General features: G+C 34.6%; 1 protein-coding gene across 3 annotated transcripts in view; it reads left to right on the forward strand.

Moving 5' to 3' along the window:
- The window catches only part of FSIP2 (fibrous sheath interacting protein 2), a 75,062-nt gene that overhangs the window by 20,695 nt on the left and 37,979 nt on the right, over positions 1–16,388 (forward strand). For all 3 annotated transcript variants that reach the window (XM_025460431.3, XM_035698177.2, XM_035698176.2), the window contains 6 exons: positions 1,999–2,111; positions 2,857–2,899; positions 4,095–4,201; positions 6,674–6,737; positions 10,775–10,832; positions 14,763–14,799. In XM_025460431.3, the coding sequence (XP_025316216.3) occupies positions 1,999–2,111; positions 2,857–2,899; positions 4,095–4,201; positions 6,674–6,737; positions 10,775–10,832; positions 14,763–14,799 (422 nt within the window). The remainder of the gene's footprint in view (positions 1–1,998; positions 2,112–2,856; positions 2,900–4,094; positions 4,202–6,673; positions 6,738–10,774; positions 10,833–14,762; positions 14,800–16,388) is intronic.

Here is a 16,388-nt window from a genome sequence, read left to right on the forward strand (position 1 = left end):
TCCAGGGAGGAGATGAAATCGGGGTCTTCTTATGCTGCCATTTTGCAGGTTCAATTTCTCCGACAATACTGATTCCTAGATGGTGGTGAGTCCTTCCATCAGGAGGCGTAGAATATCTCCTTTTTCTCTTTGTAATGTTAGCAGCCATTTATGTTCAAGGCCTAGATCCAGGAATTAATTAGGGATTGCAAAACTGGGATTTTAATTCTGTCATTCATTCTTCATAGATTAACTGGAATACTTGTATAAAATAAACTTCCTCTTAACTACTCTTTGGTTAGGTGTAGTACAGGATAGTGGAGAAAAGCAACTCAATGCTTAATATTTTACCATCATTTATCAGTTTTCAGAGTAGTAAATTGTTTCAGTAGCATCCTCCAACAATGAGCAATTAGCTTTGTTTTATGTCAGTATGAATTTACAGATTTAAATAAATTCAGTGTGTCTCAATATAATTCTGTTATTGTATTAATGCTGAAATTGTGATAGCTTTAGCCAGTGGGATCTCCCTTTAGGATGATGACTCTTGAGCCCTTTGTGACATAACTCTGATGATTTTTGATAGCTTCCTTGCTATCTGAGAAGACAAGATTATTCAAGCTTATCTTGTATACGTTCAATTGCTTCAACATCATTCAGTTTCACTGGCATTTTTGTAAAGATAAAGTGAACATTTATAAATGATAAGTAGATAGACAGACCTACTTGTGGGCAGTCTCCTGTTTTATTTATCTATTTGTTCTTATATGAATACAGTGTTCTCTGCATCTTTGGGATGATCATCTCAATTTTTTTGTCTTTTAATGTTGTTAATCATTTTGACTTATTTTTAATGTTAAATGTTAAACCAGTCCTGCATTCTCAGGATTAACCTTACTCATTCATTATGCACTATCTTTATCATATATTGTTAAATTCAATTTATTTTATTTATAATTTTTGCATTTTTGTTCATGGGAGGATGTTGACTGAGGTTTTCTTTTCTTGTAATGTCTTTTAATGATCGTAGTATCAGAGTGATCTTGATCTCAAAGTATAACTTGGGATAAGAGTTCATTCCTCTTCAATTTTCTGGGAGAGTCTGTGTGGAATTTTTGTTTTCTTCCTCACATATTTGGCATATAAAAGAGAAATTAAATCATTTGAGCCTGGAGTTTTCTTTCTGGACATTTTTTTAGGAATACATTCAATTTCTTTAATAGATATGTAGTTCTTTATATCATCTATTTATTCAGGAATGAGATTAATTTGTGTTTCTCAAGGAATTTGTCTTTTGTATGTAAATTTTTAAACATACTGCCATACATTTTTTTATATTATTCATTATTATTTTTAGTACTATCTATAGACTTTTGTTGTGCTATTATCTCTAATTTTCTTGATGCTGAAAACTTGTATCCTCTCTTTTTTCCTGGTCAATCTGGATATCACTTATTTTGAACTTTTAAAAAAAGTCAGCTGTTAGTTTCATTATTTTCTCTCTTTTTTCTTTTTCTTTGATCTTTACTATTTTATTTATTTGCTTACTAAATGTTGACAATGATGCGTAAGAATTGAAACTCTAATGCATTGCCGAATGGTGTGCAAAAGGTATAGCCATTTTGGAAAACAAAAGTTACACATACAGTATGATCCAGTCATTCCACTACTAGATATTTACCCAACAGAAATGAAGACACATGTCCACACATGACTTGTACATGAAAGCTCATAAATATCTATTGTGAGAGGCCAAAATGGAAACAACCCAAACAAGAGGTAAATAGATAAAAAATTGTGATGTATCCATATAATAAAACACTTCTCAGTGGATGAAAAAAAATAAAGGTATTAGAAAAGTTATTTTGATTGCAGTGATAGTTCCACAGTTGTAGATATATTTTAAAATTGAAGAAAACTTTCAATTTAAATAAGTATAGTTTATTGTATTTCAATTACACTTCAATAGGTTGCTTTAAAAAAAAAAAAACAACTATGGTGTTTCTCTCTCGCTTTTAGGACCTACAGCGAATGTCATTTATCAATGTCTAAGTACTTCAAAGACTGTTAACAAAAAAACAGCAAATCCAGCTGGTCTGTCAGATGTACAAGTTAATGATACTGGACAAAAGGTATAAAATTCTGTCTCCAACTTTTGTATGGTGATTTTCTAGTTAAGTTTTCACTTCCATGACCTATCTTCTTCACTAGCATGATACTGACTGACTAAGGATATTAGGATCTATTCATGAGGCCAGATCTTTCCTTTAGAATATTGAGTCACTTTGTGATATAGCAGAAACTAATCCAAACATTTAGTAATTGCAATAATAAGAGCTACAATTTGTTGAACATCTACTGTTGGCCAAGCCCTGTGCTAAACCAGAAAGAAGGGGAAATAAGGAAGTTGGGACATATAAGATAAAAAGATGAATAAAACATAATCACTCCGCTTGAGGATCCATTGCCTGATGAGACAGACAGACACAGAAAAATGTCATCACAATGAAATGATTTTGGAAAAATGTTTGCTAAGCTGTAGGCTGGATTGGAATGGGTTATATTTTATTTCCCTGAAACAGATTGAATGACTCTAACTTTTGAGAACCAACTATTGAATGGATTACTATACCTTTAAACAAAATATGGAATACTAGAAAAGGAACAACTTGTACATTGTTATATATTGAACTCAATTTTAAACTAGTTAAGTTTGAGATCCCTATGTAAGATCTTCCAGAAGGAGACAATTTGCATGTAAAAGATAAGAGGATAAATGGGGGGGGGGATTTTTATAAATTTGGTTGATTGATAGAGGCAAAATTTCTCTTAGAAGTAGTTACTAATGAATGTTTTTCTCTTTAATGTACCATATAGAAAGAGAAAATAACTCAAAAATCAAGTAATTTTGATGATAGAGGTAAGAAAGTAGAAAGCAATCATACTTGTTATTTTATTAAATTCATAATCATAGTCTTATCATGTAGCTTTTCAAGTTGTTTTACATGATTATAAAAACCATGATTATTCTATACAATGCTTTACTTTCCAAAATAATTTGTGAACATAGATATTATAATTGGGTTATATATTTTAGTGATTGCTTGTTGAGTATGACTTTTGAATTTTGTAATCTGTGGAAAAATTAGGGTCCATGCTGGGGCTGTTTTTACTGCTAGACCATATTACTGATTTACTGGAATTCAGAGAGTTCTAGGACAGAGAACCATCTCCAGAAAGGTCCTCATACTCCACTGCCATCAATTCTCCATAAACAATACAACTTATTTCCCATCTCCTCTTCAGTGCACTACACATTGGCTAAATTTTTCTGTGCCTTGTGAGACTCCTGAAAGTCACTAAAAATACTTCTGTGCATATCCTACGTATACATACAGAAGATATTAGACACCCCCATCCAGTGGCCAATGATCACCTCAAATTCAAAAGAGTATCAAACTCATCATCTTCCTGGTCCTCTTTGTGTTTTCACCCAGGCACAAAATATGAATTATCTTTGACTCTTCTTTTTTGTATTTGCATCCCAAAGTTGCCACTTTCTGTCTAATTTACCTCCTTAATTTCTTTTGCTCTTTCCTATTTTTTCATTCCCACAGCTTCTACCCTTGTTTCTTTCATCCTTGACTATTTGAGTGACCTTCCTCCATTCTACTCCTCCTCTTTTTAATGCACCATAAATTTTACTGTGAAAGCAATCTTCCCAAAACACAGCTTTGGTTCTTCCCCTATCCAAGTAGTGGGTGGTTTACCACTGCAGACTGAGTGAAATGAAAACAACTAATCCTGGGAGTAGTCCATGTTTCATTATAGGGATTAAGTGGCCTAATAGTAAATAAATTAGGATCAGAGGTCAAGGATTTCAGACATGTCTCTGAAGGCTAGAGTGAACCATTGGAAATTTGTAGTTAGTGAACATTTAAAAAGGTTATTCTTGGAGATACTTCTCTTTAAGTCAAATATACCCCTAATTGTGGTAATTCAGTGATTGCGGCAGCTCGGCCGAGAGAGCACTAGATTAAATCTATTCATTAGCATTCACCCTTGTTCCAGAAATATGATCTTCTCATATGTAAAGTTATCTCTTCTTTCTCTAGGAAATGTACACATCTCAGCTCAAAATTCAGTTGTTTCACCTCAAACTTCCCCCACAAGAAATTGTCCAAAATCTTCACCGTCTTACTTGGATCCTCCAAAAGATGAGGTATGTAATATTTCTCTTGCTCTAAATGCAAGTAGAGTAAATGAAATACGGTCTTATGATCAGCATTGGTATAAAACCTTTCGTCATGAAGTGACCATACCAACCACTTCACTCCCTGAAATTAGCCATACCATAACAAAATTTTAATAGCCCTAGGATAATCTTCCTAAACATAAGCTACAACATTGGCGCTCACAGTGCATACCCACAGCCCTCAGAGGAAGTATTAATTTGGCCTTTGATTGGGCTTTGACTAGTACTGATGGATTGTTCAGAGATAGCCATGCTACCTGTCCTCTTTTTGCTTTTGACTGGCCATCAGTCACCTGCTATTGGAAAGTTCCTAGCAAAGATTCAAAGATTGTGATATAAACGAGAATTTTTTTCTCTGTGAGTTGCCTACTTTGTGACAGGAGTCAAAAACCACATCATTCCATTCCATTAGTAGCACAGCATGAATTGGTCTAACTATGCTACAGAGTTCACGTGATTTGAAAATGGCAATTTGCTAGGTTCTTTCCAAATGAATTCTACTTGAATACGGTAGGAAGTGGCATCATTTTCTGTTTCTTCTAATACACGATAATTGACAGACTCTGTTATGCATAACTTCTAAGACGTATGTTTACCACAACATGCTTGTCTGACATGCAGCCTTATTGTAAACATTTTGCAGGTCAGTGTTCTACTACATCGATATCCATTTTACGTAGGCTAAGAGTCAATAAAAGAAATTTCTTAAACTTCAACATTTAAAATCCTCGTATTGCCCAACAGATTACAAAAGCTATGTCCTTTACTAAACAAACAAACCTCTTGTAAAAACAGTATCTAAATTTTATTACTGACCTTTTATGGTTAATACATTCGCCACCCATGTGGATCTCAAGTGAATACTAAATGTCCACCAAGTCCTAATTTATTATGAGAAATAGCATGGCCATTTTTTTTATTTTTTTTAAATAAATTAATTTTTATTGGTGTTCAATTTACCAACATACAGAATAACACCCAGTGCTCATCCCGTCAAGTGCCCCCCTCAGTGCCCGTCACCCAGTCACCCCCACCCCCCGCCCTCCTCCCCTTCCACCACCCCTAGTTTGTTTCCCAGAGTCAGGAGTCTTTATGTTCTGTCTCCCTTTCTGATATTTCCCACACATTTCTTATGCTAAGTATTACACTCTGCTTCTGACATGTTGTGCACAGCCTATCACTGTCGGAAAATGTATTTCTAGGGGCCTATGTTCAGCTCTCAGATCTGAGGGGGGAAAAGTAAGCCTATTTCATGGATTTACCTCCCTCAGCAGGTTGAGTTCCGGAACAAGTCTAGAGAACAACACGTCTTCTCTGCTTCAGCTCTACTTAAACCTTTCTCCTATTGTAGCTTTGTTAAAAATAATACTAATAACAATGCATCCATTCTTTTGTCCATTGAGTTGATGAACTTACTAATCAGTGCATTCTACAGAAAGTTAATTTTAGGATGCCAGTGAGTACTGCTGTGTAGGAAAGAGTTAACGTAGCAGGCTTGAGACTGCTGTCTTTAGAAGGGCCTGCTTTCAAGGTTGCCCTTGGCTAGTGTCTGGGAAGTTAGCTTTTCTAACAGTCCCCAAGTGATATGGAACGTCCCCTCACTGAATAGATGGTGCACTATATTGCAAATACTGTGATTTTTGCTGAACATCTGATTTCTTTTTAGGAGGCTGGAATCTTGATAGGCACTAAGGCAGAGGGTGTCCTCATGACCAGCCTTCCATAAAAACTTTGAGTGCTGAGTTTCTAATGGATTTCTCTGGACATAAACATTGTACATGCTACTGTATATATATATTTTTTTTTCTTAAAGATTTATTTATTCATTTATGATAGACATAGAGAGAGAGAGGGAGGCAGAGACACAGGAGGAGGGAGAAGCAGGCTCCATGCCGGGAGCCCGATGACGTGGGACTTGATCCCGGGACTCCAGGATCGCTCCCTGGGCCAAAGGCAGGCGCCAAACCGCTGAGCCACCCAGGGATCCCCTACTGTATATATTTTTTTCAACTGCTAGAGAAAAGAGCATACTCATGTGTTCTCTCACAGTAGGGAATGAATATAAGAAAAATTGTGCATAGATTTTTCCAGACTCAGCCTGTGTCTTTTCTCCCCTTCTTTATCCTATAGTGTATCCTTTTACTGTAATAAATCTTAGATGTGAGTACAACTATATTCTGAGTCCTATGAGCCTAAGCATATCACCAAATGTGTGGGCGGTCTTATGGACCTCCCATGATACAACAGTGAACTTTTAAATACTGTAAATAAATATAACATAAACATCACAAAATGTGTGCATTTAAAAAAAAACTGACATTTTAGAAGAGTTCTCAAAATTTTAAGTTTCTATATTTTAAATATAGAATAATTATTGATGTTCAAATCCTGGGGAGAAAAATCCTTTGAGGATGTTTGTTTGTTGTTTGGATTATGCAGAAGGGGATAACTGCTGACTGTAATGGAAGATTAAACAAGAGCTCAAGCTACCTCTGTGAATCAGGTAAACATCAATAATAGCTATTGAGTAAGTTATGTAATCTCTTAATTCATTTTTTCAACTAACATTTATTGAGCTCCTGCTTCATGCCTGGTATGGTGCTAAATATTCTTTGAAGGTTTGGTACAAATCACCAGCAAAATATTTAACCTGGTCCTGGTTCTCTTAGTGAGAAAAAAATTTAAACCATATATCTAATTAGATGTGAAACTACATATTTTGTTTCTTTTTGTTTTCACAATTTACACTTTACTTGTAAATTTACTTATCTGAATTTTCCAACTTCCAGGCATAAAGTTATCGTATATCCTATGCATGTGGGTCAGATTATTGGAAGGCAGTACAGCATAATGAGTAGGAACATATATTCTGACACAATTACTTAAGTTGAATCCACACACCAAAACTAAAAATTTACATCTGGCCAAGTTATTTAATTTTCCGTTCTTCCGTTCTTTGTTTTTTTTTCCACCTATAAAATGAGAATGTCATGTAACCCAAATTCACCGCCCAATCACTGGAAAAGCCAATAATGAAAAGAAGAGTTTTGATAAGGAAGGTACTTAATTGTTTTGTGGACTGACAACATAGCCTTTAAGGTAGCAGATTTTTGAAATATCTACAAAATTGCTTTATTGGCTTAGCACACATGATCAATTTATTATATGTTCTGATTAATTTATTATATGTTCTGTGTGGTTGAAAACAATAAATATTACCAATTTGGTGGTGCCATGTTCTAAATATTTCCATTCAATCAAGACGTTGAATTGTGTTGTTCAAATGTTCAATATATTTATTTTATTTACTCAGTTCTGATACTATTATAGCTACATCAGCTTTCAGTCTTGAATCTTTTTATGTATAGATGTGGCTTTTGTAAACACTCTACCCCTGCATCTTGTTTTATTTTTATTGTGTATTGGAAATTTGCTTTTAACTGAATTTAAGCTATTTACAGTTATGTTAATTAAACCGTTAGATTTTTACTGCCTTATTGGTGCTTTTGCTTTGTTATGCTTTTTTATATTTTGCTTTAATTTCTCCTTTCTTGCTTTGTTTCAGAATATTAAACTTATTTTTAATCCATTTTTCTCTCTACTGTTTTAGAAACTGTATGCTGTGTATATTCCTTTTGACAATTATCCGAATTCTGGAATGTATAAAGTAAAAGTCAAAGTTAAAATAATTAACTTCTAAACCACCATCTCATATCATATTTAACCAATAATTTAGTTTTTATTATTTTTTACCAGCTAAATATTGTTCTGATTTTTGAACAGTCAGGTTTTGTTTATATTTGTACATGTTTACCAATAGTTTTTTGTTCACCATTCCTTTTTGCATTTCCTACTTTATAGAATCACCTTCATTCTTCCCTAAGTAAATCCATTCTTTAGAAATGTCATCAGTGAATGTGTTTTGGGAATAAATCGTCAGATTTTATTTGATAAAGTTCCATTTTACCATGTTCTAGGACATAATTATGGCTGGGTATATAAGTTCTTAAGGGCAGTTATTTTTTTCTTGGTACTTTAAAGACATTGCTCTACTTAAATGTTCTACTTTTTCTCTAATAATCCCTGTGTGAGTGATTCTCCCTCTCCCCTACCCACACACACTTCAGTCTGCTTTTAAGGTCTTACTTTTGCTTTTCTGCAGTACTACTATGATGAACAGTTCTGGACAGGTTTCAGCTATTTTTCTCTCCTGTATTGCCTCTCCTCACTTTCTTTATTATCTTCTTCTAAAATTCCAGTTACGTATATGTTAGACCTCCGTTTTTTCTTCTACATCTTTTAACAATTAGATTTTTCATTTCTCTGCTGCATTCTGGTTAATTTCTTCAAATTTGTCTTTCAAATCACCAAATCTTTCTTCAGTTTATCTAATCTACTATTTTATCAATTCAATGCATTCTGAAATTTTACTGATTAATTATATATATGCATATATATATACACACACACATATATATATAATTTCTGAAGTTATTTTTCAAATTTTACTAGATTTTTTTGACAAGTTCTTGTCCCATTCTTGTGTTCTCCAATCCCTTCTTTATATATTTAAATATATAAATGCACTCATAAGATATTCCTTATTTGGTAATTCTAATATCTGATATCATTAATGCCTAATTCTAATTTTGTTTTGTTTTGTTTTGCTGCTAACAGTCATGGGGATTTGTTTCTTCATATTTGTCTTTGTGTGTGTGTGTGTGTGTGTTTGTAAGGGGCATCATTGTTTTATGTGAGCTCATTTTTGATAGAAATGTATCCTTGGGAATTCTATGTTTGTATAGTATGTATTGCTCTATAGAACTCAAATTCAACACATTAAATATGTACAGTTTTTTGAATATCAATTATACCTCAATACACCAGTTTTAAAAATGTCCATATGCTTCTGCTAGGCATCTGGAAGAGGTATAAATACAGATTCATTTTAAATTCTCACTTAGAGTTTTAAGACCATATAGTAGATTTGAACCTCAAAGTCATACAGGAATTCATAATCACAGATTATCTCTTAAGAGATATTTTTATTTTTTCCTCTTCTTCCTCTATCCACAGCTGAAGCCAAGACATAGTTTATGTGTGCTGCTACCTCTGTGGCATGAGTTTTTTTTTTTTTTTAATTCTTCAATGAAAGGTATAGCTCTCCAGCATCCAGTATGTTTTTAGAGGCTCTTACTTAGTTTTGATTCTCCATTTCGTTTGCAGGTATTGCCAATGTTCATAGAGCAAGCATCAGCTTCAAAATTTGCTTAGATTTGTGTTACTCCAGACTTTTTACTGTCAAGGATTTTTTTTTATTGTGTTTCAAAGCTTAGCTGCTTTTAAAAGGATAGTTTTAATATTTTATATAGAATTCTAAGCAAATTTTTCAAATATCTACTCCAGCATACTAATGGAAACAGAAAACTTTTTGTATTTTGTTTTTATAATAGTATTGTCTTCACACTTAATATCTCAGAGATCCGTACTCTCCTAATTCCAGTTACTTCTACCAAACTGAACACACACATAAAAAGTATCTACAAAAACAAATTCAAAAAGGTTCACACAATTTAAGTAAGACTTTTTATACACATCGCTAGAACCTACCGGTTACTCATTTACTGGAAGAAACGAGTTACCATCTAAACTTGACTTTGAACTGGTTCTAATCACTAATACTACTTTCTGAAATTAGGACAATCTTTTTGTTTAAAACTTTTATTCATGTCCATTTTTGCATAATTGACATACACCAATTCAGTATGCCTGTAGAGATGGACAGAAAGACTTCCTCTATCACTTCAATCCAGAGTATTTAACAAAACTCAGTAATAGAATCTTGCTGGATTATATACAGAGCAAGTTAGGTAATACCCAAGTAGGAGAAGATTAATGGCAGACAAATCAATGAATAAATTTTGGTGAACATGTTAAATAATGGACTCAACAAACAAATGTTAGTGAATACTTACTGTGTTATGCGCTGAGGATACAGTGGTAAATTTGTGGCATAGGAAGACAGAAGAGTAAACATTTAATCATGTTATAACGTAATGAGTTTTGTAATAGAACTATGTGTGGAATACTTCAGGCTCACTACAGAAGGATATTTATTTACTTTGGCAAAGGTTTCTAGTGGAATTAATACAAACTGAAGCCTAAAAGACGAGTGGTTAAAAAAGAAGTCATAGGGTGCTCCCAACAAAGGGAATGGCAAAAACAAAGGCCCAGACACATGGAAAATATGACATATTCAGCAAATTATGTCATTCGGGATCTCTGAACCATAGAATATATATGAATATATAGAGACCAGCCAGAGTAGACACTGCAGAGGTAAGTGAGAACATCAGATTGTATGGTATATTTTATGCCTTCCTAAGGAATTTGGGCTTCATTGTGGAGAATCTCTGGAGGCTTTTAAACAAGGTGCAGTACCAAAGAATAAAGATCTACTAGAGGATATTAATTTCCATTTTACAAGTTGCTGGGGGGAAGAATACAAACTAATTACAATTTTCTTTTTCTAATAAATAGGACCTCCAGTTCATGCCACAGCTCAGGGTACTTTCCCTTCCCGTGTTTTCTCAAATATGTAAGTATCTAAGAAAATTAATGTGTAATTATAAATTAATACTTTAATAATTACATGAGTGCTATTCAAAAGCAAATGATTACATGGACTCCTCTACTAGTTCTACTTGGATTTAGTGAAACTTCTGTCTTTTGCAAACTCTCAGCACTAAGCTTAAATTGTAAAGCAGACAAAGGGAATGTTTTTTGTCTTCCTTCTCTGTCTCCTTATCCCCACTGTGTTTCTACACTTCCCCCTTCACTTCAGAGTCTTCATACGACATTCAAGTATATCCTGCCATAATCCTTCCTCTTCAGGAAATTTCTGAGTTTTGGACCTTGTTACTTTGTTCTTATCTCCTTTGAAATATTTACCATTTCTTAGGCCGTTTGCGATTATTGGCTTCCCAAGGATGGTATGTTAGGTTACTACAAATATTAATGGCTTAACCAATTATTCTTGTCCTAAAGGGCGTTTACAGTAAAATCCCAAATAATGGCCTCTGATGATGGAAATTGCGAGTCTCTGGAGAAGAAATTTGGGGGTCCTGATGGATTTTCATTCCTCAAAACTCAATAGCCACTATTTTATTGGTGGTTATAAATGGTTTTTCCAACTCTAGGGAAAAAAACTACTATTTTAGACCCAATATCATCAATTTCTAAAAAGGTAATTTAAAAAATAATGTCCAGGATATACTTTAGAAACCCCAAATCTCTAACAATATGATAGAGCAACGTTAAGTGATGTATGGTGGCAAAGGGTATCAAAATATTCAGGTCGAACTTCCTTGGAGGAAGAATCTTGATTTAGGATTGATGGATGTCAGTTTGACTGACTTACTGAGAGTGCACAGGATATGTAGCGCTGTAATAGATGCAGAAAGAAGAAAACTGACAAGTTCAGTTTAAAGCAATAGTACAAAGTGGAGGAATGACAATCATGTGCACATAATGACCATTTTTATTTTATGTATTGAATAAATACATTTTTATTTATTGGAAATATACTTGCCTCTTCATTAAAAAGGTTAAAAGAGGTTCATAATAAAGTCTCAATTCTTGCCTCTTTATTTTGCCCCCACCCAAGATAACAGAACTACAAAATCATTTGAATCTCTTAGCAAATATTTTGGCTACTCTTTCATTAAAAATGTTAGCTCAGGGTAGCCCTGGTGGCGCAGCGGTTTAGCACCGCCTGCAGCCCGGGTTGTGATCCTGGAGACCCGGGATCGAGTCCCACGTCGGGCTTCCTGCATGGAGCCTGCTTCTCCCTCTGCCTGTGTCTCTGCCTCTCTCTCGCTCTCTCTGAATGAATAAATAAATGAATCTTTAAAAAAAAAAAAAAAAAAAATGTTAGCTCAGCTAAGATGATTAACTCTACGCATGGCCTGGAGTTTCTTCCCAGTCCCTCCCAAATTGACAGTAGTAAAAACTTTTAGTTGCACGTACCCAGCGTAACCTCAGGTCAGGGTACAAATAAAACAGAACTAACAATCCTTTCTGGTCTGACTCTTCTCGTCATATGCATATCACAGTCCTCTTGTTCTGATTTAAATCAAAATTTCATAAGACTTTATTGTAGAATCATCACATTTGATCTACTGTCCACCTCATCTTCCCTTCTTTTATTGCTTAGTTCTATTTTTCTCTAGTGTTAATACAAAAGGCATACAGGAAGGTTTATAAAATAATAAATGGAAATTCAGGATTAAGAGAATGAACACAAAGCAAATGCCATAACAGTGGGGGTAAACAGAGTTGCCATAATTGTGTACTGCACTTAGATAATAAGTACGTTCACGTTAGTAAGAAGGGAGACATAAGGAGTAATAGAGTGAAGGAGGCAATAAGTCTGCAGCTATGCAGACTGTGGTCAGGAATTTGTAGTTTATTTATTAGGTGGCACTCTGATGGTGTGGATGGGGAATATAATGGTCATATTAGCATGTATGAGAGACAACTCTGACAAATATATAAGAAAAATTGAAGGCAAGAAACCAGGAATCAGTTCTAGAAGTCCATTAGTGACCTGCATTAAGGCTCCATTCTGTATTAGAGAGTAGGCCTAGATCCAAAAGGCTGTAAATGGGAATTTATCAAATGTTATTGAGAAACTCCCATGTTCAAAACAGAATGCTAAATGGTAGGCAGATACCACAATGAACAAAGCCATGATATGAAGGTGGTGTTTTTCAAGGATACCATGGAGCTGGAGAAAAAGGACAGAAATAGGGCAAGTGAAAATTTCACAAAGCTCACTCTTTTTACTTAGATCAACCATTTTTCTTGGATAAACGTTCTTTGAAAAGCTGAAAGTCCTATGGTTAATTTTCAGAGTTCAGAAACTGAAACAAGAATTCTCTAAAGACGTTTGCTATGAAATTATCTTTAAAACATTTTGCCAGTTTTCCCACCGCTTCTATGGAGTAGTAAGTTTTCAGAGCTCCTTGCTCTGCCTTTTTCATACTTCTTCTGGTTATTACAGTTGTTCAAAGTGGGCTTCATTAAAGCTTTCTGTTATTTGGTCAATTTTATTCTTTGGTCTTTGCTCTGTTTGGACCTATATGCATGTCTTTGGGGCAGAGAGCCTTTTGAGGACAGTTATCAATCAATAGGTTGGACTCCTCAAGTTCCATTTGGTACCTACAGTATAATGTAGAGAGAATAGAAGAATGAATCTGGGAGAATTAGGTTGCTGAGTGTCTGCAAGAAGAAAACTATGCTTAGGTTGACCTGAGAAAGCAGATCCTAGAAAAATAAAGGCCAAAAGACAGAAAACATGTCACTGATATCAGCTTTCATGTTCCCAGTTCCATACTACAAAAAGGTTTTAATCTAAATATGAGTTGTTGCTACCAAGCCTAATATCTGAGCTGAAACCAGTGAATTTGGGGTTTGGGACGGTATGTGTGTGTGTGTGTGGGGGGGGGGGGGGGCATTGTTGTTGTTTCTGCCAAGATTTAGGATGTAATTCTCAGTCTTGCTGTTTCTCATGACTGAATTTTAGACTTTGGGAAAGACTTTGATTGTTTTAATGTATATTACAGACCTACAACAATGAAAAAGAATGTCAATTTTCTTTTAAGAAACTGGGAAGAGGGCCTATGTTAAAATATATGAGAGTTCAGATATCTGATCATATGCAAAGAGCCAAAGTCAAAACTTATAGAAGCATCACGTGGTCTTTGATCTGGTTTTATTGTTAATAAAACAATAATATTGTTTTTTATTAAAACAATAAAACAAATTTGTTTATTAAAACAACAAATATTTGTTTTTTTTTCTAAAATCTTCATTATTTTATTTGTTACAATTCAGAAACTATACTTTTAATTTCATTAGTGTGTGTTGACAATCCCATTAGAACACACGATAGAATATGTTCATACATATAAAAGGTCTACATCCAAATTGGTATTGCATATGACTAGGAACCTCTTATTTTAACCCATATTGAAAAATCATTCACATATTCCCTTCCTGCTGTTTGATGAAAGTGTAGGTGGGGCTATGAGGTTTAAAAGGGTAAGTAACGATTATCAGAAAACTCTGGTCAAATACCTTTCCTCATGGTGCTTTTTAGAAAACGGAAAGGACTAGCCCACCATCCTCCTCCAATTCTGTGTCCTCCTCCAGAGAACCACAAAGCAGGCATGGCGAAGGTGGCTTAGAAGTAGGATTTTCAGATAGATATATTTTGTATGCAGCAGCTACAATTCCATCCCCCAAGCAATAAAGTATGTGAGTACCAAAGAAGCAGGATAAATTATGGAGAGGGGGAAGATTGGAAAAAAAAAATAAGTTTATTCTTCCTTTTGGATTTCTGTAGAAAAACTCTCAGATAAAAGAGAAGAAACAGATGATTCAATGATTAGAAATTTTGAGAAAAGTTATATAACTTCTTGCCCGTAGGTAATAACTAAATGCTCAATCTTTCTTGACTTTACAGAGACCAGAGCCTCCTAGAAAATTGCTTGCAAGAGAAAGTATGTACCATAAAATCTATTGATAAAGCAACATACTTTTAGTACTTTCTAATGTGGCATAACAGGAAAGAAACTGTGAATTGAATAATGAGTAATCATCTATTGATATTAGTCTTTTATATTTGCCTTTTTTTTCCCCCTTAAAGCTAACTTTCAGTTAATTCTTAAATTTTGCAGTGATCTAAAGTTCTTATCAAAAGATAACGTTGGCCCGTCAGGAAGAGTCTCACAGGTATAGATAGAAGTGTGCAGAATGACATTAAAGAACCTAGCCGTCACAGCAGCACGAAATCCCACAAGCCCATTTTATCATGGGAAGCCACTAGGTGACATGGCTTTGCAGCCTGGGCTGGTGAGCTTGGGATGCCTGGGTCTGGCTCTAGCCATTTTAGTGAGAAGTGCCCTGGTCACCTAAGAACGTCACATATAAAAGTACCTGGTCACCTATGAGCTGAGTCTTGGAACAAGCAGATAAGATGGTGCAATTTACAAAGCCCAGGCCTGGAACTAGTCAAACCAGTCAGGAAAGACAAAGATGTTGGAGAACAACACATTCTCTGACATACTTTTTCACACGGACACTCAAGTCATAGGATGTGTAGCAAATATAAAAGCTTTGCTTCAAGAGAATATTTCTCAGTCTAATTTTAAAGTGGAAAACAACTAAAAACTAGGTTCTAATTACTATATTTCACTAAGTGGAAAATTTTTGGAATATCTCTTTTTCATATGTCAAAGTTGGAAACTCTTTCTCACACTTAGCCTAAGAATAACAATGCAGGGTTTTTTTTTAGTATCTGTGGTAATCAGAAAAATAATATATACTGAATGTCTTAGTTTATATGTGCTGTAGTGCATTAGAACAACTACTTTCTCTGTAAAAATTTAGATTTCATTTTAAAAATGTTTGATTTAGGATGTCATTATATAAAACAAGTATTTTACAACATAGGCCGTCATCCAAAATCTGTTTTCAAAGCAGTAGCCATTGTACAATAAAGGGGAAAAAAAGTACATTAGGAGACTCCTGGATAAGAGCAAGATTGAATTGCTTTTCCTAAGGTGCTTCCAAACACTCTCAAATGTGTCGGGAAAGAGTGTGTTGCAGAGGTGTTAAATTTTCTTTGAATGTTGATCTGAAATGTGAATATTTCCATGCTAACCTAAGGTCATATTCTGGGCATGAACAAGCTCCATTATGGGGATCATATTGTTTAACTTGGTGCCTACATACTGGCCTTCCAGGCTTTGCTGCCAATTACTGATATCTACAGCCTTTATGTCTTAAGAGAAATAATTTAAAAACAGACTACTCACTTATCAGTAAAAGGGTTTTTTTGCAAACCCAAAATTTATTTGCAGTAAATAAGAGGTGGCTTACAGAAATGCTGCAGATGCATTTTCTTTCCACTTTTGGTCCAGTTTAAGCTGTGACGTCACCATTGACTTACTAGGAAAATGGTTTCCCAAATCTGGTCCCCAGGCGTCCATTTCTGGATCAAAATGAGGAATCCAATTTCCCTAACCTTGTTCTTCTCCTAACTCTTTCAGACCCCAGCCTAGTGGGACCCTTTTTTTTCTATCTTAAC

This window comes from Canis lupus, chromosome 36, assembly GCF_003254725.2.
Source record: "Canis lupus dingo isolate Sandy chromosome 36, ASM325472v2, whole genome shotgun sequence".
Classification (NCBI taxonomy): domain Eukaryota; kingdom Metazoa; phylum Chordata; class Mammalia; order Carnivora; family Canidae; genus Canis; species Canis lupus.